This window comes from Peromyscus eremicus, chromosome 11, assembly GCF_949786415.1.
Source record: "Peromyscus eremicus chromosome 11, PerEre_H2_v1, whole genome shotgun sequence".
NCBI lineage: Eukaryota > Metazoa > Chordata > Mammalia > Rodentia > Cricetidae > Peromyscus > Peromyscus eremicus.
Window position 1 is genome coordinate 71,643,553 of NC_081427.1, and position 22,434 is coordinate 71,665,986.

At 36.5% G+C, this 22,434-nt stretch overlaps 1 protein-coding gene across 1 annotated transcript; it reads right to left on the bottom strand.

Annotated features, from left to right (window-relative positions):
- Nucleotides 1-272: 272 nt before the first annotated feature.
- Nucleotides 273-958, bottom strand: LOC131921524 (serine/arginine-rich splicing factor 3). Its single transcript, XM_059276263.1, has one exon. It carries the CDS (start codon nucleotides 842-844, stop codon nucleotides 350-352), a length of 495 nt encoding a protein of 164 aa, XP_059132246.1. The 5' UTR covers nucleotides 845-958; the 3' UTR covers nucleotides 273-349.
- Between the last annotated feature and the right edge of the window lie 21,476 nt (nucleotides 959-22,434).

Sequence of the window (22,434 nt, forward strand, 5' to 3'; positions counted from 1 at the left end):
CATTTCTGCCAACTCTTTCTATATCATTAGCACATCACACTTTAACTGGGCAGGATCTAGGTTTATTTCAGTCTATGAAAAACTAAAGTTCAAAGCAAATTCAATCTTGCTTAAGGGAACATTGTAAAGTAACACTTCTTGATATTACATGCCTCCTAGGATCCATTTGGAACCATAGAGAATTACATCGTTGTGTGTCACTGTTCAAGAGACAAAACAAATTTGAACAGCTAAAACATCTTAAAAATGCACCAAGCTTATGAAGTCTCAAACAAACTTGAATTTCCTGTACATACTCCAGTCAAATGAAGTTCTTTCCTGTACATCACTTCTTTTGCAAACTGGTCTTCTATTTCCTTTCATTTGACCTAGATCGGCTACGAGACCTAGAGAAGGATCGAGACGGCTTGTGATTTCTCTCGCGAGACAGAGACCTTTCTCTTCTCCTATCTCTAGAAAGTGACCTGCTCCGGCTTCGAGAGAAGCTTCTCCTTCTTGGAGATCTTCGCCGGGGTGGAGGACTCCTCCTACGGTAATCATCTCGAGGGCGACGACCCCAGGAGGGAGGTGGGCCACGATTCCGACTTCTTTTTTCACCATTCGAAAGTTCCACTCTTACACGGCAGCCACATAGTGTTCTTCCATCGAGCTCTCGGACAGCATCAGCGGCATCTCGGGGATCCTCAAATTCAACGAATGCAAAGCCAGGAGGGTTTCGAGCAACCCACACACTTCGGAGTGGTCCATAATAGCCAAAAGCTCGTTCTAATTCAGTCTTGTTCCCATTGTTTCCAAGATTACCTACATACACCTTACAATCTAATGGACAGGAATCACGATGCATTTCGAGATCCTGGGTTCAAACAGCCGAAGCTCAAATCCCAACACTCCGACAGGCCCACCCGCGCCCTTCGGGATCTGCTTCCGCAGATGCGCTCCGTCCCCTGGCGTCCACGAAATGGCGCCTGAGTAAACACTCTTTTATTTCCTTACAAAAGGTAACTGCGAGGAGTTTATTTTTTGCTGTTTATTTATGTGTATCTGTACATGTGTGTGCAAATGCTGGCAGAAGTTTGAGAAGGGCACCAGATACCCTGTAGCTACAGTTATAGGTGGTTGTGAGCCACTTGATGTAGGTGAAGGAGTCAGCTCTGGTCTTCTGAAGGAGTAATATGCACTGTTAACCGGTGAACTGCCTTCCCAGTCCTTAGGCTTTCCCTCAGAACGTCCAACAAACACCTCTCAGATAGTAGGCCTTTCCTTGCCATTGCACTATACATGTGCTTAATACTAGCTCTTTCTAATGTCTGGAAGATCTTTCCTACCTTCTTTTAAATATTCTTGTTTAAAATTGTTTTCATACAAAATAATTTGGTCATATTCTTGCTATTACTCCATGTCCTCCCAGACCTCAAATCCGTACCCACTTGAATTTCATATTCTTTCTCTCTCTTAAAACAAGTAAAGAAACAAAACCCCCAATAAAACCAAAACTAAGCCAAAATATAACAAACCTTAAAATAGTATAAAAAAATCAAACAAACAACTAAACATAAAAATCACTGAGTTCATTTTGTGTTGGCCAGCTGCCCCTGAGCACGCACCTTGCCCTGGATGTGGTTGATGTTCCCACTGTGCCTTCTTGGAAGCAAACTAATGTCCCCTCTCTCTGTAGCTGTCATCTCAAATGGTTTCTTGGTTATGGGTGGGACTTGGTGCTGCTTCTCTTTTTCCAGTCTACGAGGTTGTCTGGTTTGAACTTGTGCAGATCAAGTACATGCTGCTACAGTGTTTCTGAGTTCATATTTATCAGCCCTGTTGTGCCTGGGAAAATGCTGTTTACTAAGATTTATTCACCACTTCTGCCTCTAAAAATATTTCCACCTTCTTTTCTACATTTCTGTGTTCTGAGTAATGCCAGAAATTACAGGACTGTGGCAGTGAGAGGATAAAGAAAAGACAGCCAGCACAGAGTCAACCTGGTTTGGGTTGACGGAGCTCTTTAATGGAGAAACTGTAGCATCTCTGAAGTCAAGTGTATATATATATATACATATACATATATATATATGTATGTATGTATATTTGGACTGGGAAACAGGGTTACTGAATACAGATGAATAGAGACTTGAGTTTATTAACTACAGATAAAAAAGTAGACATGGTTATTATATATAGCTGAATGAGGTGGCAAGTTTCGTTAACTTGGTAGGAGAAATCTTTGTAGGAGAGCATTCTTCAGGCAATAAACATCAGGGGGAGAAAGTTAGTGTGGACAATTTATGCATACATTATCAACAGTTTTACTTGGACCTGAGGAAGCCTGTGCAATCCCTCTGTGCTTTACCCCTAAAAAGCTTTGTTATTCTCATGGGGATGAGATTCTGGGGTCTTGGCATGGTCATGTCCATGTCTATAACACACGGTTACTCAGGATTCACTTGCTTCCTGTATTACACAGATCTCCTTGAGTGGAGAAGTTTTATAGTCAAGATCCAGCTGTGCCACTCTCAGGCACACACCCAAAGGACTCTACATCATATTATATAAATACTTGCTCATCCATGTTCATTGCTCCTTTATTCACAGTTGCCAGAAATTAGAAACAGTCTAGATATTTATCAAGTGATAAATGGATAGTGAAGATGTGGTACACATATACAATAGAATACTGTTCAGTTAATAAGAAGAATTAAATTATGAAATTTGCATGTAAATGTATGGAGATAGAAACAATCATCCCAGGTGAGGTAACCCAATTCCAGAAAGATGAAGACTACATGTTTTCTCTTACATATGAATGTTAGCTTTTAAGCTTTACATGTGTGTTTTATTCAGAATATCCACAGAGGTTAGGCAGCTAGTAAGAGACCAGGAGAATGAGAAATCTTCCACATGGAATATAATGTAGTGTTACAAAGGGGGAAAGGCATATGTTAGAATAGGAGGATTAAATAAGAAGGAGAAAGAGTGATCAAGGAAGAGGGTGAATATTGGGAAGGAAAATTATCACTCAGGGCCTTTTGAAAAGCCCTATGGAAACCCACCACTGTAGAAATTTCCATATATGGAATTGAAGTGGAGTTAACACACAATGGGGAGGCAATACCCAACTAGCCATCAAATGCTACCTAATAAATCCCCCAGTATTTGGAATGTCTTACATATTTCTGAGTCCTTGGAGAGAAAGGGTCCAATACGTAAGCTCCACTGAGTATTATAGACTATTGCTAGTGCTGTTGATCACCCTCCACAAACTGACTGGAAAACCCTATTGCTGAAGACCTCCACTTACTTATGTCATTGAACATGGAGAAATGGAGCTTGTGCTCAGCTAGAAGTTCCACCCCTACAGACAAGTGTTCATAGTGCTTGGAAGTACTAAATGTGCTAGTGGGGAGGAAAAGTGATCATTGATCTCACCTAACTACAAGCACTGTGAACTATAATATCCATTTTTACAAGTAACCAGCTTTTGATTGGATTTAAGATCTGTTCCATGATATGGAACCCACATCTGATACTGTTCTGGAGCCCAAGGACCTGAGACTTGATAGCTCATTTTCTCTAGGGAAAGAGAAAAAAAACTACTGAAATTATTCCACTGATCAAACATAGAAATATTCTATTAATGATATATTGCTATCGATCAGTGCATTGCTAACCCCTTATTAGAGAAGCTTCTTGCAGTAGATAATAACTAACAGAGAAAAGCACAACCAGATAACATTTAGATTTAATGAGTTTGCAGCATTCAGGCATAAAATCTGACATGTCTGTAATCACACCTTTCCTAACTCATGACTCAGGATACTCATACACACCTTTCAAGAAACAGTTCTAATTCTAGAAAGCCCAGAGAGGGCACAATAGTGCCCAGAGAGCTCAGCTTCCAGATAATATGCCACATATTTTCACATGGTAAGAAAACCAGCAAAGTTAGCTAGCTGGATAAAACTTAAACTTTTATTTCAAAATCCAGAGGTACTCTTAATCAGAGAGTTTGGAATGTAACAATATTCCCAAGTGAGAAGAAAGTGTGGAACAAAGTCATATATAAAGTCAAATGAGCTCAGAACAGAATAAGGAAAGAAACAGTGGGCACAAATGTCACATGGAAAGAACAATTTGGTGACAAGTTTCATAATTTCCAATTTTCATGTTTGTCTTCAGCTATAAATGGTCTTCCTGGACAAGTTTCCACAATTAAGTAGGGGGGTGGGAGTGCATATAAAACATCTTACTTTATATTTGGCACAATAAAAGTTTAAAAATCATGAAACTAGACTAAAATAGATTTTAATTCTCAATTTTCAGAAGGAAAGTGGCTTCATCTCTACCTGAATAACCTGCATATCCGAATCAGAAATAGCTGTGCTTTATTTCACATAGCTCCCAAACCAGTTCCTCCAGCTGACCTCTGTCTCTGCCAATGTCTTCATCTTTCTGGGTTATCCAGGTTTAAATATTCAAACTTCTATTTGATTCTTTCTACCTCATCCTCATATTCATTCACTTGTCAAGGTACGTAGCTTCTAAATGCTCCGTGTCACTCATACCCATTCTTGTTAACAGAGTTCAGGTCCTCGTTTCTTTGCTCCCAAACTGTGTGAAGCCATCCCACCTGCTCCTTAACCTTTCTCTTACCTCCTCCGTAATGATGCATCCTCCAGAATTATTCTCGTTGAAATTCATCTCGATGCTTTAACTCATCTTCTCTACCTGCCTGTCAGTTTCACTCAAAGTCCTAATTCTGTCAACTACAACTTATTATCGCTCCCTCGCTGCTGCAACCCCGACATTTGCTTCTGTATCATGTTTTAGGATTTCTGAATCTGGCCAGAGTTGGGGGATGAGAGGAAGAGAAAACAAAACTTGACCAATTTGGATACTTGTGGCATGTTCAAGTGATGAAGGAAAGAAGGAGGGGAGTGCATGCCTTCTCAATTTTACTCAACCGTCTTACGTATCTACGAGTGTGTACAGGCTCCAAGTGATGACATCGTACTATCAGTGACAGATTAACAAAATATTTCTTTTACCTTTTACAAGCAATGGAGATTTTTGTATTGTCTCATCATTTTAAGCTAACTTGTAAAGTTAGTTAACTAATTTGTCTTCAGATTATAGTTATATTGTAACAGGCAAATATATTATACAGGTCTTAGAAGCTTGTCTCTCTATTAAATGAGTTTTCCTCATAAAAATGTTCACATGTCAAGCTATCATTATATAATTTCAGAAAAAACCTGCATAAGCTAAAATTTGGATCACAAATATAATAATTAAGTCACTTATTATTTCATAGCTTTCATCAAAATTTAGCTTAGTGTGATTATCTTAATACTAAACTTATTAATACTAAACTCTTACCTGTACTTCTATCTAATACACATTCGCTTAATAAGCTAATAAAGAGAGCAGTGCATTAATAATTTAATACATCTGTAAAATGAAGTATTTCAACACATGGAAGATCATTTTGAACATGGGTGTTGTAGCTTTTCATGTAGGACTAAATGATGAATCATTTAATATTTTGGTAGATAACTTCATGACTTTTCTGGATCAAGAATTTGGATAAATCCTTGCTAGGTGACTTCAGTTTCCTTTACTGTGGCATGGGTAGCATTCACTGGATAATGTTCAGCTGACTGAGTGCCTACATTATAAAGTCCACAATGGTTCAACTTAGCAGCAGGAAGGATAAGATGGAGGGCTAGAATAGTGGAGAATCAACACTGGTTGCTAAGACTCATTACATGAAACTAACGTCCCCAAACTCAAGTATTTATTCAGAGTTTTATTATTTACTTATTTATTCAATATATTGACCTTTTATGAATAAGTCTTGGAAGTCCAGTATTCTTATTTCTAGCATAACACATGAAACATTATTCATCATAGTTTGAAACCTGTACAATTTCTTTTGAGGTTTTAATTACAATTATGTAATTTCTGTCTTCCATTTCCTACCAACAAATGTTCCCATGTATGCCTCATAACCATTTCTTCTTCCTCTTCTTCTTCTTCCTCTTCTTCTTGTTCTTGTTGTTGTTGTTGTTGTTGTTGTTCTTCTTCTTCTTCTTCTTCTTCTTCTTCTTCTTCTTCTTCTTCTTCTTCTTCTTCTTCTTCTTCTTCTCTTTTGTTTTTTTGAGACAGGGTTTCTCTGTGCAGCTTTACACCTTTCCTGGAACTCACTCTGTAGCCCAGGATGGTCTCGAAGTCACAGAAATCTGCCTGCCTCTGCCTCCCAAGTGCTGAAATTAAAGGTGTGAGCCACCACCACCCAGCTCCACTTTTTCTTAATTGTTGTTATATACATATATTTAAAAGCATCATTTAAAAATTTGAATACAACACTGTGTGTGGCACACGCCTTTAATCCCAGCACTTGGGAAGCAGAGATAGGTGGATCTCTGTGAGTTCAAGGCCAGCCAAGGCTACACAGAGAAATCATGCCTCGAAAAACCAAAAAAAGAAAAAAAAATGAATAGAACATTCATTAACATATAGTCTGCAAGAGACACAAACAATACATGCCAGTTTATTCTCACAATTCATACACAGCTCTGGGAATATAATGTTAAAACTTGTACAAAATGCTAAAATTATAACTAAAAATTTGCTAATATTGCTGGGTGGTTGTGGCACACGCCTTTAATCTCAGCACTCGGGAGGCAGAGACAGGCTGATCTCTGTGAGTTCATTGCCAGCCTGGTCTACAGAGTGAGATCCAGGACAGCTATGACTGTTTCACAGAAAAACCCTATCTTGAGGAAAAAAGAAAGAAAGAAAAAGAAAAAAGAAAATTGCTAGTCTTCCTAAATCTTCTCAAGTGTAATGTTACTTCTGTTTTTAATTTTTTTTATTTGTAACTTTGTACAAGGCAGATGTTCTTTCTAGGGTAAAAATGATTAAGACATCCATGGGGCAAGTGCACCTGCACCATGACCTCAGTGGATCCATCACTGCTGAAGGCATGCTGCACTAGAGTAAGTGCTGTTAAGAGGTAGTCTACGATACTTTACAGTGTCATTCCTTCTCCCTGTGAGAAGAAACTCTGCCCTTTCTATATAGTTTCATCAAAGAAACTAGCAGCTAGGTGACCCATATATGAACACATAAACAATGATGTTTACCTTCTACAAGTGGATTTTCAGGAATTATGTGAAATCATTTTTCAGGAATCAGAAGAGTCAGATAGCTCCCCACAGACAGATAGACAGGGAAAGAGGCCCCATGTAGGTGAATATGCTTTCAGGTGAAACATAGCAAAGTGCAACTTCTCAGTTATTAAAAAAAAAAAATGACTTTCTTCCTCCAATTCCACCTCCAATAGGATCTGTTCCTTGGGATTTGGAACTCCCTACTGGTGGGCTCTTTTGGTAGCAAGCAATCAGCTTTCCCCTGTTTGTGCAAATCATCTGATTCCCATGATAGTTCAATCAGTCAGTCCAGAGAGAGGAAATGAGAATCTACTCCACGCCCAAACATCTAAAAATCTAAACACTCCAGGGAATAGGGACTCTGACTCTAGATATTTCTCCCTTCAAGTAGTCTGCTCTGAGTGTGGTGTGTATATTGCCACTTTCAATAAACCTTGGCTGGGTGCGGTGACTGCAATTTTCTTGCCTTTTAATTCTTTAATCGGTGGTGAAAACAAATCCATTTCAAGACCCCTAGTCAGTTATAATTTTTTAATAGTGTTTCCATAAAAGGCTAATCACCAGTCACAATGCTGAAAAGTGAGTGACAGGAATTAAATGATGCTTAGAAATTGCAGTTGAATTCTTCATGGGTGTTCAAGTTTCTTTCCCATAAAGTCCACTATCTAGATATCTTCAAGACTATGTAACACAGATATCTTAATATTTTAGTATGTGTTAAGGAGAAGCCTGTATCTCTGATGATCCTATTTCTACCTACACTTAGTTAACTCATTTCTTTTTTGGTGTACAACGTGAATGATACCTCATGAGAATTGTGCTTCTTTTTATTCCATAAGAGTAAAGAATAGAAAGTAGTAGTCAACAAGATATCCTGACTAGAAATTAGTTGCATACTCTGTTAGAATTTACATCTCACTTGACAAAGATGTTCTATATATAGCATGAAAGTCGTAGAAAATGAAACTACTTTTCTTTTGACAATTAAGCAACATTAACAGCCTTGTTAAAGCACTAAGGAGCAATAACTTTTTAAAAAAGTGAAATGGTTGTGTGTAACCACTAATTAATTAAAAATGAGACATAAATAACGATAAATATTTGGGCTTGATAGTTTAAATGTGCTTACAAGAGGTAACTATTAGCCTGCTAGAGAGATGTTCAGTTCATTCATGGAATAATGCAGATCCTTCTGAGGCAAGCTGTGATGGGAAACAAAGACTTGGGGAGCCCCTCCCTCAGCCCTTCTCCTCTATTGCAATACCCTTGTTCACAAAGCCCCTTTCAACTGTTCTTTTATTCTACATATTTACTTTTTCTGCTTCAGATCTCTTCTTGCAAGCTCATGCATTTCATTTCCAACTCTCCAGCAAGCTAGACTTCAAACAGGACCTAAACAGAAGCTTCCCAGTGCAGAAAAAAAAAATAATAACCTGGTGCAAGGTTTCGATGATCTGTATAAATGTTTTGAAAGTTTTCACATTTTACATAAGATCGACCAAAGCAATCCTTGTGGAAGTTTAGATAAAGTTACTGAAGCAAAACAGCAGCAAAATAACCAAAGGGTATGAGAAATATTTCACAGGACATTGGATTTATCCCATCAATATTCCAAATATCAAAGCAGATATCAGGATCTGAGCAATTGAAATACAGGATCAAATTTGTTATGCTGTGAATTTTAAGTTTCATTTTCGATTTGGCTTTACTTTTATGATTATTTTTAATTCAGAAAAATTAAATTCTTTAATATGAGTTAAATGAATGTTTACAAATGCTAACCTTGAAATTTTTTGTGTATATTATTTTCACATGATATATGGTAACTGCAATAAAACTTTTAAAATGCCACTTCTCTTAAGCTGTTCATCAAGAAAATATTTTTTAAAAATTCAAAAATATTTGTATTTTTGTGAAAAATATCATTTTCAGGTCAAATAAATACTTAAGTTATCATTATTTATACCTGCAAATGTCAATATGTATGAAGGTATATAGACATTTCTCCATCATTTGTGTAAAACACAATAAATTTTTTTTACTTATATCATTTAAACAGGAACTATGGTATAATTTAAAAAAATACTTTGAATTTTAAAGCAACTTAAATTGTAATATAGTCTCTGAAAATGACTTTTAATTACAAATTATTGAAATGCACGGAGATTATTGTTAATGATTCAATCTTTATTTCTTATAATTGTCTTGTTTTCAATTTTTATATGAAACTTTAGCTCTAACTGTATAGAAATCACAGCAGTCAGGTCAATGGGATGTACACTGTGTGTCCACTGTACTGCAGAGATTTCCCAGGCCTTTCTGAAGTAAAGCGTAAAGTACTTTTCTTTTCTCAAAGAAAATGTGACTCTCTCATTCTTCCAGGTTTACTTTTGAAACTGCTGGTATTCCATGAAGGCTTAGAGCTTCTGTTTTTAAAAGTATGTAATTACTCAAGAGGCTTTCCCTTAATAAGTAATAAAAGAATCAGATAAACACATTTTTAAAATTCACTCATTTCCATTAATCATGTACCTCTGTCCCTGCTTTTAATTGGGGCAACCCTCCTCCTCCTCAAAAGTTCCAAATACTTTCCATAAAGCACATATGCACTCAGGCAGTGATGACCCTTCAAAGAAGCCATAAATGTAGTCGCTGGGAAATGAGAATGCTTCCCAGATGACTTAATTTGCTCTGGGAACACGTGCGTCCTCGTGGGTCACCTCGCATTCTGCTGCCCATGACCTTCAGCGACATCCACCTGCTGGAAGCCATGTTTGATTCTCTGACCGGGGAAACGCCTGCTTGACAGCAGAACGGTATCACAAGACAGTGTGATGGAATTTTTCTTTCTCTGTCATCATTAAGGGGGTTCCCCCTATGGCGAGGGGAATGAAAAGTACGATTTAATGTTCTCTGGAGAGCGGCAGGGGGAAAAGGCCTGAAAGCTTCGCATGCTGCTTTCGGAGTGGGCCATTTCAGTCCTTGTGGCGAATGGGACGTCCCAGCGGAATTCGCCACAGACTGGCTGAAAAGAAAGGGATTAAGACCGTTCTAAGGATGGGAATGTAACAAAAGGACCACTTTTATGATGTAGCAGCATAAAATAAGGGACTCTATTGTGCAACTGATTGCTAAAGATCTTTGAATTGGGCAGCCTAGCCTAGTAGGCCCTGTTCCCTGAGGGTTTAGAGGCTTGTTCTGGATGATGTGTCTATGCTAGAGACAGATTCTGCTCTCATTTAGGGGCGAGTAAGAGATTATCAGTTTGTTCCTACATGAGGTTTTTCCACACCTACCGAAAAGTGGCCTGTAGGGAGATTATACTCCAGTGAAAGTTGCTGCTAATTAAAACAAGTAATTAGTGTTCCTCCAGGCTTTGCGGTTTCACTCACTTTTGCCTGCCAGACAGCATTAGTTTAAAAGCAATCCAATTTCTAGCAATAACAGACTGTAAAAAAGTCATTTAACAAGTGTATAAGTGTAAGGTTACAGTTCAGGCGTTGATTTATCTCTTCTGCGCTAGTTAGAAATAGAGTAGCAAAGTTGAAAAGAAAGGAAGTTAGATAGCTTTCACAAATTAACATTGGGAAAGGAAAAACAAACAAAACCCCAAAAAGACACACTTTGTCAGCTTACAGGGGGGAAAGACAAGTCTGTACCACAGTTAGAAGAACCTGAGATCCTAACTTACATTAGGTATCAAAATCGGATTTAATCTCTTTCCTCGTAGAACTCTTACTTAGCCTTGGTAAACAGATCATTTCATACTTTTCCTTTGTTTCAGCTCCTGCCTTTGCTGAAACAGGGACTTTTTATTGATCAAATCTCAGTGAAATGAAGTGGAGTGGGAGAGTTGAAGATACCACTTTATTACTTCCTTTTTTGCAGTTTCAAAATGACTTGCAGAGATTCATTTTTTATATCTGGTGGAAGGACTGAGCAAAACTAAACTGATTTGCAAAGAAATTAAAAATTGTTGTTGTTAAAATATATAATAGAAATCAATGTTAAAATGTGTCTCTCTGTAAATTCACACATAGGTAAGGATCTAGTCTGACTGCAGTTTATATAACCTGACATTCTTCTGTAATTGATGCCTTTGCTGTTAGAAGGATTTATTTCTGAGGTTAATATCATCAAAGACAGGTGTGCCATTGTGCAAGCAATGCAATACAGATCATCATTGAAATAAGCTGTGACTCTAGCTTCCTTTGAACAAATGAATTCATATTTAATTAATGAAAAATGTTTAGGTTTGTGAGTTCTCCAATGATATATTTCAAAAGAAAGCTAAATATCTCTCTGAAAAATAAACAAAAGTAATTACCTTTGTATAGTGCATCCAATACAAATAATTCTGATATGGACAAAGTCATTTATATAAACTGTTAATACTGTTAAAGTACTACCTTTTTAAAATATTCATCTACCGCAAGATTTAGTAGTAATGCTGAAAAGATTCCAGTTACTTAAGAATCCTGATTAATTTTAAGTTTAAAGTAAGAGTGCACACCAAACAGATAGTTTCTTACATAATGAAATAAATTATCTAAGTTATGAATTCTAACCCGGAATTCAGAGCTGCAGGCTTGTGCTTATACTTCCATCAAATTTGTGTAATGACATACAGAGTAAGAATTTTGGATAATACTGTTTTTTGTTTTGCTTTGTTTTTCTTATGCCAAAACATGAACTAATAAAGGCTGTTTTGTTTCTAAGCACACTTTTGTGAGATCATTTTCCAGTAAAACTTTGAGAAATTCAAAAATCAGTTCATAACTGTTGTAAAAGTCAAGTCTGGTTTATTGAAGATGCTTTCTGTGTCTAATGCTTTCTCATGATTAGAACTGTGTTCAGCTGCCATTTAAGATGGTTTGTAGCAGTTGTTGTTGAACAGTAGAAAAACCTTCCTTCAAAATCAGTCTTTGATGGCATTTGATTTTCTCAAATTGAGTTTAGGCCACATCTATCAAGTCTCCTTTTGACTCAGAGTTGTTTTTTATTTCATGGCTGACGAGCTAGGGAATGCGACTGAGGCAGCGCAAGCCTGGGGCACCAGAGGGCAGGCTGCAGAGACCTGTGAGGCCGCGCTGAACTCTTTATGGATCCTGATGGAACCACAAAGGACACTATAATAGCTCTCATTCCATGTATTAAGCCATATTTGCACAACAATTCCATTATAATACCCGGATAATCTTTAAAAGTAATTTTAAAACAGCAAATGTATAACTGCTGAGTCTCAAGTAAAAGAAAACAATTTTCCTGAGCCAAATGTCTTTCATAAGAGATTTCAATTGTCATTTGATTCTATTTTAAAGATAATTTGACCTTATGATTCTGCCGTTTCTTAAATGCATGTTTCAAACATAATTGTTTTCATTTGGATTTGAAGCTAAAATAATACAGCAAAATAACCTTCTACAATTGTTCTGCTGCTCTGCCATGCTTTGGTCTAACCACAAGGTTTTCTAAGTCAGAATTGCTAGCATTAAAATTTATGTCTTCAGGAGTTCAATATAAGGTTATTCTATATATATAAATATTATATATATATGTGTGTGTGTCTGTTTATTATATATGTATGTCTATCTATCTCTATCTCTATCTATCATCTCTCTCTTTCTCTCTCTCTCTCTCTCTCTCTCTATATATATATATATATATATATATATATATATATATATATATGTCTTGCTTGTTGTATGTGAGTGTGTGTTCCTTTTTTAAAACAACATTCCTGGGGGCTCCAGAGATGACCCAGTGTTAAGAGCACCAGCTGCTGTTGCAGGGGACCCTGGTCCTATCCCCATCACCTGTATAGAAATTCACAACCCTCTGTAACTCCAGACCCCAGAGATATGATACCTTCTTCTAGCCTCCATGAATATTGCAAATATGTGGTACATGGATATACATCAGTCAAAACATCCATATGCATATAATATATGTAAAAATAAAAAAATAAAATAAATATTCTCTATATATGGACAGTTAATCTAAGTCCATTCAGCTAGATTATACAATTTGTAAGAACTCTAAGATCTTTATATAACACAAAACATGAATAAATGTTGAGTTTAATAGAAAAAAATTCATTTAAAATTTTTACCAAGATTTTATTAAAGATACAGTAGTAAATCACAAACTTCCATTGTAGCAGTCATTCAGAAGTTTCTGTAAATGATCAATATATTAAAGATTATATATTTCATTAAAATATGCTATTTTAAGATAAGCTCTGTGCTGTTTCATACCAAGTAACACCCATACAATATGTCAGATTTATTTATTACACAAAAATACTGGCTAGGAGAGTAAAATTAGCATTTATGAAAGGCTGCAATACACCAGGTATCAAGCCAGCTGCTTCATGAATATTGTGTTATCAATTGCCACAGTTAGGAGATGAAAACTGAGTAGTCTACATAGAATAAAACAGTATGTTCCAGAAATGTAAGGTGAAGGGAATTCACATAAACAAACAAATAATAAATAAATTACATAAATAAATAGAAACACATAGAATGTCTGGATTTTTCCTGCCATTGTGCTTAGTGTATTGTAGTCTGCACATGTTGGACAAGACCTGCTATCTGGACATATTTGCTGTAGTTGGGAGAGGCCCATGTAGACACATAGATCAATAAATACAAAATATACCAGTAGATAGAAATATGTAGAGGAAATAAAATAGTTGAGAGATTTGTTTCCATGACAATACTGTGTTTTCTTATTGTTTTTGCTGGTTGTTTGACTTCTAGCCTAAGCTCAAGCCCTTGTCTTGGTTGACTAATTTATTCCAGTATTGGAGAGGGAATCTGGAGTCTCATCATATGCGCTAAACACCTCACCGCTGCTCTGAAGCACAGTTGTCTTTTTTTAAAAATCATTTTTTTTTTTGTGATAGCAAATTTTTTTTTGTGATAACAAATTTCTCAGGATGGCCTTGAACTCATTCTGAAAATGAGGTGAGTCTTCAGTTTGTGATCTCCTGCTTCTGGCCTCCTAGATGGGACTGGAGTCTGCACCACTGGGCCTTGCTTATTCCTACCATATTTAATTCCATGGACGTTATTCTGCTTTCCTTAGATTTTAAGTTCACATTCACTTTGTTGTTTTCTTTCTCTACTAAGCCTATTGGTGTAGAACAAGGCCAATCGCACTTTTGCAGGTCTGTGTTCTCAGAAAGTTTTGAAAACCATACTTCAGCTTGCGCTTAGGCTGTGCTCCAGGCCTTTGCCCTATGCGGCACTGACACTCCTTCTCTCTGTGTTGGTAGTTGCCTGAACCTGTGTCATGAATGATGGAGCCATTGGTTGCTTGCATTTTTCTTTATTACCTGCGTAATTGCTTTGTTTACTGAATGCATATTATGAACTAGCTACTATCCTAAATGATTTTTACAATTACATAACATGTAATCATTCAGATGACATAAGAAAAACATTGCTGTTAGACTCTTGGTATGAATTAGGGAGCACAGAGACCATGAACATTATACTATTATCTAGTGATAAAGTCATGTCTTTGCAAGAAGACAGGGAGATAATTATATTATTTTATGTTTCCAAGTCCTTTATAACACTATAGTCATTTTTAAATGAATGGCCATGGAATGATCACATTTTAATTCAACATTTTAACTTTTTCCCTAAAGTCTAGAATACAAGTTAAATTACATTCCATGTTCCTTTCACAGTTGTTATAAATTGTCAGTTACTGTCACAGCCCCCTGTGCTTCCAAACACCACCTCTCTTCTCCATTTTTTTTCTTTCCATAGAAGGGAGAATTGTAGAGCAGACAAGGCGTTTGTTGTGCATTCAAAACTAGCTCCTCTGTTTATGCTGTGTCACTTTGGGCAATTTATTTAATTTCCCTTAGGCAAAGTTACTTTTTTCTCATCATGGATAATATCTGTCTTGGGGAAGGTTGCTATGGGAATCAACTTAATACAAGTAAAATGGTTTGGCACATGTTTTGCACACAATAATTTGGACTTTATTTGGAATTAAGATTCATTTGGCAATTTTTCTTATTCCAGAAAAGTTTGAGATCATTTTTTTTCAAAATTTTAGTGAAATTTTATCTGATATTATTTTGTTTTAGCTTCATGATTTTTATAGAGTATGCAAAATCAACCGTATAGTCACTCATCATTCATTCACTTAGTTATCTATTAAGAAAAACAACTATAAAGAATTTGAAATTAATTTAATATTTTAGGCTATATTCTAAACAGAAGAGAAATCAGAATTTTTATATTAAAGTTGGTTTCAGTAGTTAGTATAGTTACATTAATATGACTGAGGCTTGAAAAAAATAATCAGTTTAGTAGCAAAGATGGTCGGTTCTTAAAAGTTGAATTTGTTGACTGATTAAGACTAATTTTCTCAACTGCTTGAAAGTTACTGAAAAGTATGTTTCTAAATTAATGTTTTAAATCTTGCTCTGAACATTAGTAATAGCAAGGATTGACAGTGGGGTGCTGTGACAGGATTATCTGTACCTCTTTTCTGGTAAGGCATGCTGTGCTCTGCAGCTCCCTCCACTGAACTTTGTCTCTGACATTAAGCTCATGCAAATATGTCTGAGAGATATTCCATTACGCTGTTGTGCCTCTACTAATTCTTTTTTTAGCTCTTAGTTTGCATTGACCATTATACACTGTGGTTTATGGAATTTGGTAAAAATAAAACAGCTCATATTTGGTAAAAATAAAACAGCAATAAAAGAAAGGTGTCTTTCTCCACTTTTCCTGCTAGAGCATACTAACACTTACAATGCTGTTCCTGCTGTACTGTCCAGTTCATTTGATACCCAGCTGAAAGGATACATTTCATAACAGATCATCCACTTTGCTTCTCCTAGTGTTTTTTTTAAGAGGTCTCCCCTTTCTTTATAAGTTCTATTGTGACATCAAACTGTATTATATGACAGTATCATTTGTGCATTTATCCCCTCTCTCAAATCTCATTAAGTATGTAGTGTCCATCATATTATACAGTATACATCTAGACATATGCAACAGCACACTAAAGTGCTAGAATGTGGGGTAAAACATCATACCTTAGAGGAAACAATGGAACCTCAACATCTTCAGGTTGAAGTTCTAGAGAGAATCAAGAAAAGTGTTGGATATGCTCTTGTCTTATTAAATAATATTACATGAGCCAAGACAGAGCTATGGCTACCAGCTACCGTGGTACAACATAGGCTTGAAATAGTGACCTTTTCTAGTGTTTTATACTTTCCTAATATTAGTTATTTTGTCTGCTTACTAATGCCATGTGTATTTATTTGTTTAGCTTCTTATCCTAATATGTAAGCTTCACAAAGCGAAGAAAGTTGTATTACTCATGTGCTCTCTGGACTTTCTTCAAATACCGAGTGAATGACGAGCAGAAGATGCAGCACTTAAAGTACAATGGGATCAGATGCTTGAGTTACTTTCCTAAAGGTTATGGGAGAAGCTGTGTAAAAAAAAAAATAAATAAGTAAGGTGATGTTGGCCAAGCAGTGGTGGCGCACGCCTTTAATTCCAGCACTTGGAAGGCAGAGGCAGGTGATCTCTGTGAGTTAAAAGGCCAGCCTGGTCTACAAAGCAACTTCTAGGACAACCAAGGGTGTTACACAGAGAAATCCTGTCTCTAAAACACAAAACTGTCTATATATAATCAAAATGATCAACTTCCAGAGTGCTCACAATAATACCTCAGAAGGACACTGTTAGTTTGAATCATTTTAAAAGCAGGTTTTCTCTGTTCTTGGATGAATCTGGTTTTTACAAGCTTTGTTTTAAGTGTAGATCCAAATGGCATGTTGTTTCTTCTGTAGTGCTTGTACTTCAGGAAAAAAGTGAGAACTCTGTGAAGCCATAGTCCATAACAGTCAGAGTTCACTCTATTATGTTTTCTTACAGGATCAAAGCTCTAGATAGTGCCATCTCTACTCCTTAGTATTTTCTTTTTACTAAATTCAGGTTTTCCTTTATAAAATTCTCTGAGCATCGACACAAAAATCCCTTTTCAAAATAAATTCAGTATTTCTCCTTCATTTTTCTCTACTTTTAGGTTTTCTTCCATGCCAGAAGGAAGTGTCTTCTCATGAACAACTTTTCATTTTGATATTTATAAACATTCTCATTTTTCTAATGTTTTCTAATTGAAGCCAAGTAGTATTTAAGCTTCATGAAAACAGTACTCATGTGTTTCATATATTCATGCATGCCAAATTCTGTGAATCTCACCAAACACATCTTAGGCACTCAGAAAAAGTACTTGAAAAAGTAACTTTTCTGTTTTCAGTTGTTACTGATACTCTTGCTTTTCTGCTTTCTGTTCAGTACACTGGGTGTATGGCAATTTCCTTCTCAATATCATTATATAGACAGTTTTTTGGATAAATACATATTTGTGTGTGTAAAGATTTACTCCATTTCCAGTTGCACTCTCTGTTTTTTGTTTGTAGTTACAGATGTAAGGTCACTTCATTCTGCTCCTGAGGCCCAAACCCACAGCCAGCTGCCATACTGTGTCTGCCAATATGGACTCTAACTCTTCTGAACTCTAAGTCAAAATAAACCTTTTTTTCTATAAATTGCCTTGGTCATGGTATTTTACCACAGCAACAGAAAAGTAACTTACATACTGTCTTACAAAGATGGTCTCAAATCAGTCTGCTCTCACAGTCACATGGACTCTTTCTTTAAGTAACAGTTATTTCTTATATTTGTGGAGGCCAGAGTGTAAGCTCACAGAACCAGCAGGATCTGGTTCATGGGACCAGAAGTCTTTCCTCTTTGGGAGGGATATCTTGTTTGCACTGGCTTTGTAGTACATAGCTACTTCTTATAATTATGTTAACCAATTTGATAATATTCCAATCTCATGACCTAAGTACATCTCAAAAGCTCAGGTATGAATATTATCACATCACTTGGTATTAGGACTAAATACCAATATATAGATTTTGGAGAGCCATGGATGCTCCATCTTCAAGGAAAGGGGAGCACAGCATCATGTGTAAAATACTAAGGATAACAATTAAAGCAGTTGCTTGATCTCTCTCTCTCTCTCCTCTCACTATCACGGATAAAACGTTATTAAACATTTTGTTCCTATCTGACTGCTGATAAAAGCTTGGTTATGTTAAAAAAGGCACCTCAGCTTGACTAAGTACCGTTATGAATGATCATGGTACATTGCAAAGGACAGGTGAAAAGTGTCTGTCAGTCAGCGTGCTTACAGAGATAAATAGAAAGATAAGCACACACAACATTAGCTAAACTCAACCCCAGGGAGTTGAAAGTGTAGCACAGTAGGAGACTACTTGCCTATTATTCATGATGCTCTGAGTTTAACTCTCACAGCACCAAATAGAATAAACAAAATATTCTAAATTCACCACAAAAGGTTTTACCATAAATGATAAGGTCTGTTTTCATAAATTTGATAGGTCCTACAACTTTGCATTAATTGCAGACATCAGCCAAGTGAGCAGGTAGCTTGATATTCTTTCCCTAAGAGGTATATCACCTTTAGTCAGTTATTATTTTTGATCTTTAATTTCCATCCCTGATAAATTAATTATGTGTTACGAGTTATTATTTTAGTAAAGGTAAAAGCTCAGTGTAGCTAGAGTTTTCCTGCCTGGCCCACAGTCAGGACAAATCTCTCTCACCTGCTAGTCCCACAGCCACTCAGACCCAACCAAGTAAACACAGACTTATATTGCTTACAAACTGTATGGCCGTACCAGGCTTCTTGCTAACTGTTCTCACAGCTTAAATTAATCCATTTCTATAAATCTATACCTTGCCATGTAGCTCGTGGCTTACCGGCATCTTCATATGCTGCTTGTCATGGTGGCGGCTGGCAGTGACTCCTTCTGCCTTCCTGTTCTTTCTTTTCTTCTCTGTTAGTCCCGCCTATACTTCCTGCCTAGCCACTGGCCAATAAGTGTTTTATTTATTGACCAATCAGAGCAACATATTTGCCATACAGAACATCCCACAACAGCTGAGTGTTAAGGGTGTAAAAAGGATTCTTTCAGCCCCTCATATTTGCTGCTTGTTCTTTTGTTTCAATTTGTTTGTTTGGGTATTAACTACTAGTAAAACTGAGTTAGTCAGTAAGTCAGTCTGTTAGTTATTTAGCTACTTAGTTGAAATTTCCCTATTTATCTCAGGGTAGCCTAAACCTCAGTATGTAGATCAAGTTGGCCTAGAACTGCCGTGCCTCAGCTCGAATACTGGGAATACCACCATACTTAGTGTTTTCCTGCCTCTTTGAAGAACTCATATTTATCCTATACTTTACCAAAAATGTTTTTTTTTCTTGCTATTTCTATAGACAAATCCAAACTACCTTCAGACCAATGAGAGTATGGCTGAAGGTCATTCAGTACAAGCTGCACTGTAATTGGTATAAAAGAGCAAGGGCTGATGTTATACTCTAACTAGCCACATGGCCTTTCGCTGACAATCTCTTTTTCTAAGTTTTCCTGTACCAGAAACTTGTCAAATTAAAAGAAAAAAAAAGTGAGATATCTTCTAGGTCCTTTATGGTTCTTACATTTCATAATCCCATCATATATCATTTCAAATTACAAATCTCCAAAAGCTCCCTGGGGTTGAGTTTAGCTAATGTTGTGTGTTTATCTTTCTATTTATCTCTGTAAGCACGCTGACTGACAGACACTTTTCACCTGTCCTTTGCAATGTACCATGATCATTCACAACGGTACTTAGTCAAGCTGACATAAACCATGGTTTCCTTTATAGTAGAATTTTGATTTAAAAAAAAATCTGATTTTGTTTTTTTTTAAAACAGAATCTCCCTTTTAGAAAGGACTGTTCCTAAACCTATGTCAACCCTCACGCGTCAGCTTCCTGGGTGTTCAAATCAGTAGCCTTAGCCACCGTACTCAGCTTCAGTCGAAATTTTCGTTGTTGTTTGTTTGTTTGTTTTTTAATTAAGGAATGTCTTATTCTTCTTACATACCAACCACAGATCCCCCTCTCTTCCCCCCTCCCACGAGCTGGCTTTTTGGCACCCACTGCCTATAGTGGGACATCTTGCACAGTCAGCCTTGGTGCAGGGCGGGTGCTTGGGCCTGCCTCCACTGAGTGTACTAGGCTCTGCTGACCCCATGGGAGGTCATACTTTGTTGAGTTGAAATTTTGCATCTAGTACTTGAGCTATGGAACTTTCAAAAAATTCAACTTCCCCACTCTGAATAGGATTTTATTTACTTTGAAAATTGGCTGATAGTTTGAATTTTTTCTGAGCCAATGACTTTGGGCACTGCTTAAAAACATAAAGCTAAAGAAGTTGTTATATATTCGTGCCATCCTTCACTTATTTTCTGTCATTTAATACATTCTATCATGTGACATGTTTATGAAGAGTATGCTTGACAATCATATGCTCAGAGAAGAGTGTATGTGTGTGATCTCAGACAGAGTCAGAGAAGAGCTGATACCCCAGAAATGTCTTGTGTTCATGAAAACGGCCACCCATGCATTGTCACTGTGATCTACAAAGCTCATACTTATGTATTCACAGACCACATTAGTCCCTGAGACCTTCAAATTGGCCTCTAAGGGTTATCGTCAGGCACCTATCTTGTAAGTTCAGAAATGATGACCTTTTAAAAAAGACACTTAAGTAGACTTTTAAGGAGATCACTAAAAAGGAATTTAATCAGGCACAGAGCCACACAATTGGAAACAGGAAGAGTTAAGTACCAAATATTCTAACGTGGCTTCTTGAAGGTTATGCTGAGCATCTAGTGAGGAGAAAAGTAACAAAAAAAAGTGATAACTTTTCCAGGGATAACTTCCATCATTACAGAATCTACCTAGATTGCTTTATTGTATTAAAACAGAGTAATTCACTTTTGAACCCCTAACAAAATGTAAGTAGATTTATGAAAGGATGTAGGTTTAGATAATTTACTAGCAACTTCCATATGTCTAGTTACAATGATAAGAATATAAGTAATTATAGCTATCAAAGAATATGAAAACTTTACACCTTAAAAACCGTGTTCTCTGCTGAGGGTGGTGGCACATACCTTTAATTTCAACACTCAGGAGGCAGAGGAAGGCAGATCTCTATAAGTTTGAAACCAGACATCATCTACAAAATTTAAAAAAATATGTTCTCCTATGTTTTTAGGTGACTACCTTTATCTTTTCATATTTATATAATGCTAACATTGTTTTAAAGAGGTATGTTAACTTAGAATAGGAAAAAATAAACGGTCATGTAGGTTTTCAGGATTACTAATATTAAGGAAAACATGGCTCCACAACTTGATTTATTCACCAAAATTAAAATTAAGGCCTATCCTAAAGTAACAAGGGCATGTCATTTCCAATTCAAATTTTAAACAAAGCATGTGGACCCTTCCAGATATTCACCGTCCTTTTGAAATAGCTGTGGAGACATTAGGTCACTGTCCCTCTGAAGCAGTTGATGTATGTTTTCTTTCCTTTAGCTCACAATCATGGCCAGTGGATAAATGTAAATAAATAGATGCAGCTTTCAGATATATCAGTTTGGTAACCAACTGAGCAGTTGATCCTCAGAGCTGTTTCAGGTTTTTGTTTGTTTTAAATTTTTATCCTGTTATTCTTTCTTTGTTTTTCCTTTCTCTAATTTTCCATTGCATATTAACTTCTGGATAAATTCCCACTATAGTTTCATAACTAGATTTAATGAATCTGCCGAACCTTTAACCTTTGGCCAACAAACAAAACTATCACAGTATCTATTACATTTATTTATTTATTTATTTTGGAGGGAAGATAGTTCTATGTCAGGCATGTTAATGATAAATCTTTTAGTGTACAGGAGCTAATTTATGTGGGTCCCTGTATAATTAAATAGATGGAACTTAATCCTTTCTCTGCCCTTTCTTAAAATCTGGAAATAAAACTAAATGCTGGGTCTTGCTATCACATCCACCCTTATTCTACTTCTCCATTGGTAATCTGTCTACAATTATAAATCTTGGTGCCAACTTCCAGTGAAAAGATAATTTCTTCATAAATAGACAGCCTTTGCAGCCTCAAGGGCTATTTTGCCTGAGTCTTTGCCTCTTAAATGCATCCTGTCTACTGACTTCGCACGGCCTGCAAAGCTGCACAACCGGTGTTTCTAAGAGCAGCAGGCAAGCCGACGAGATGTGCTTAAATAGATCAAATTCTAAAACCTGGAATTTATACTTTGCACTGTTCTACGCCTTTGAACATCT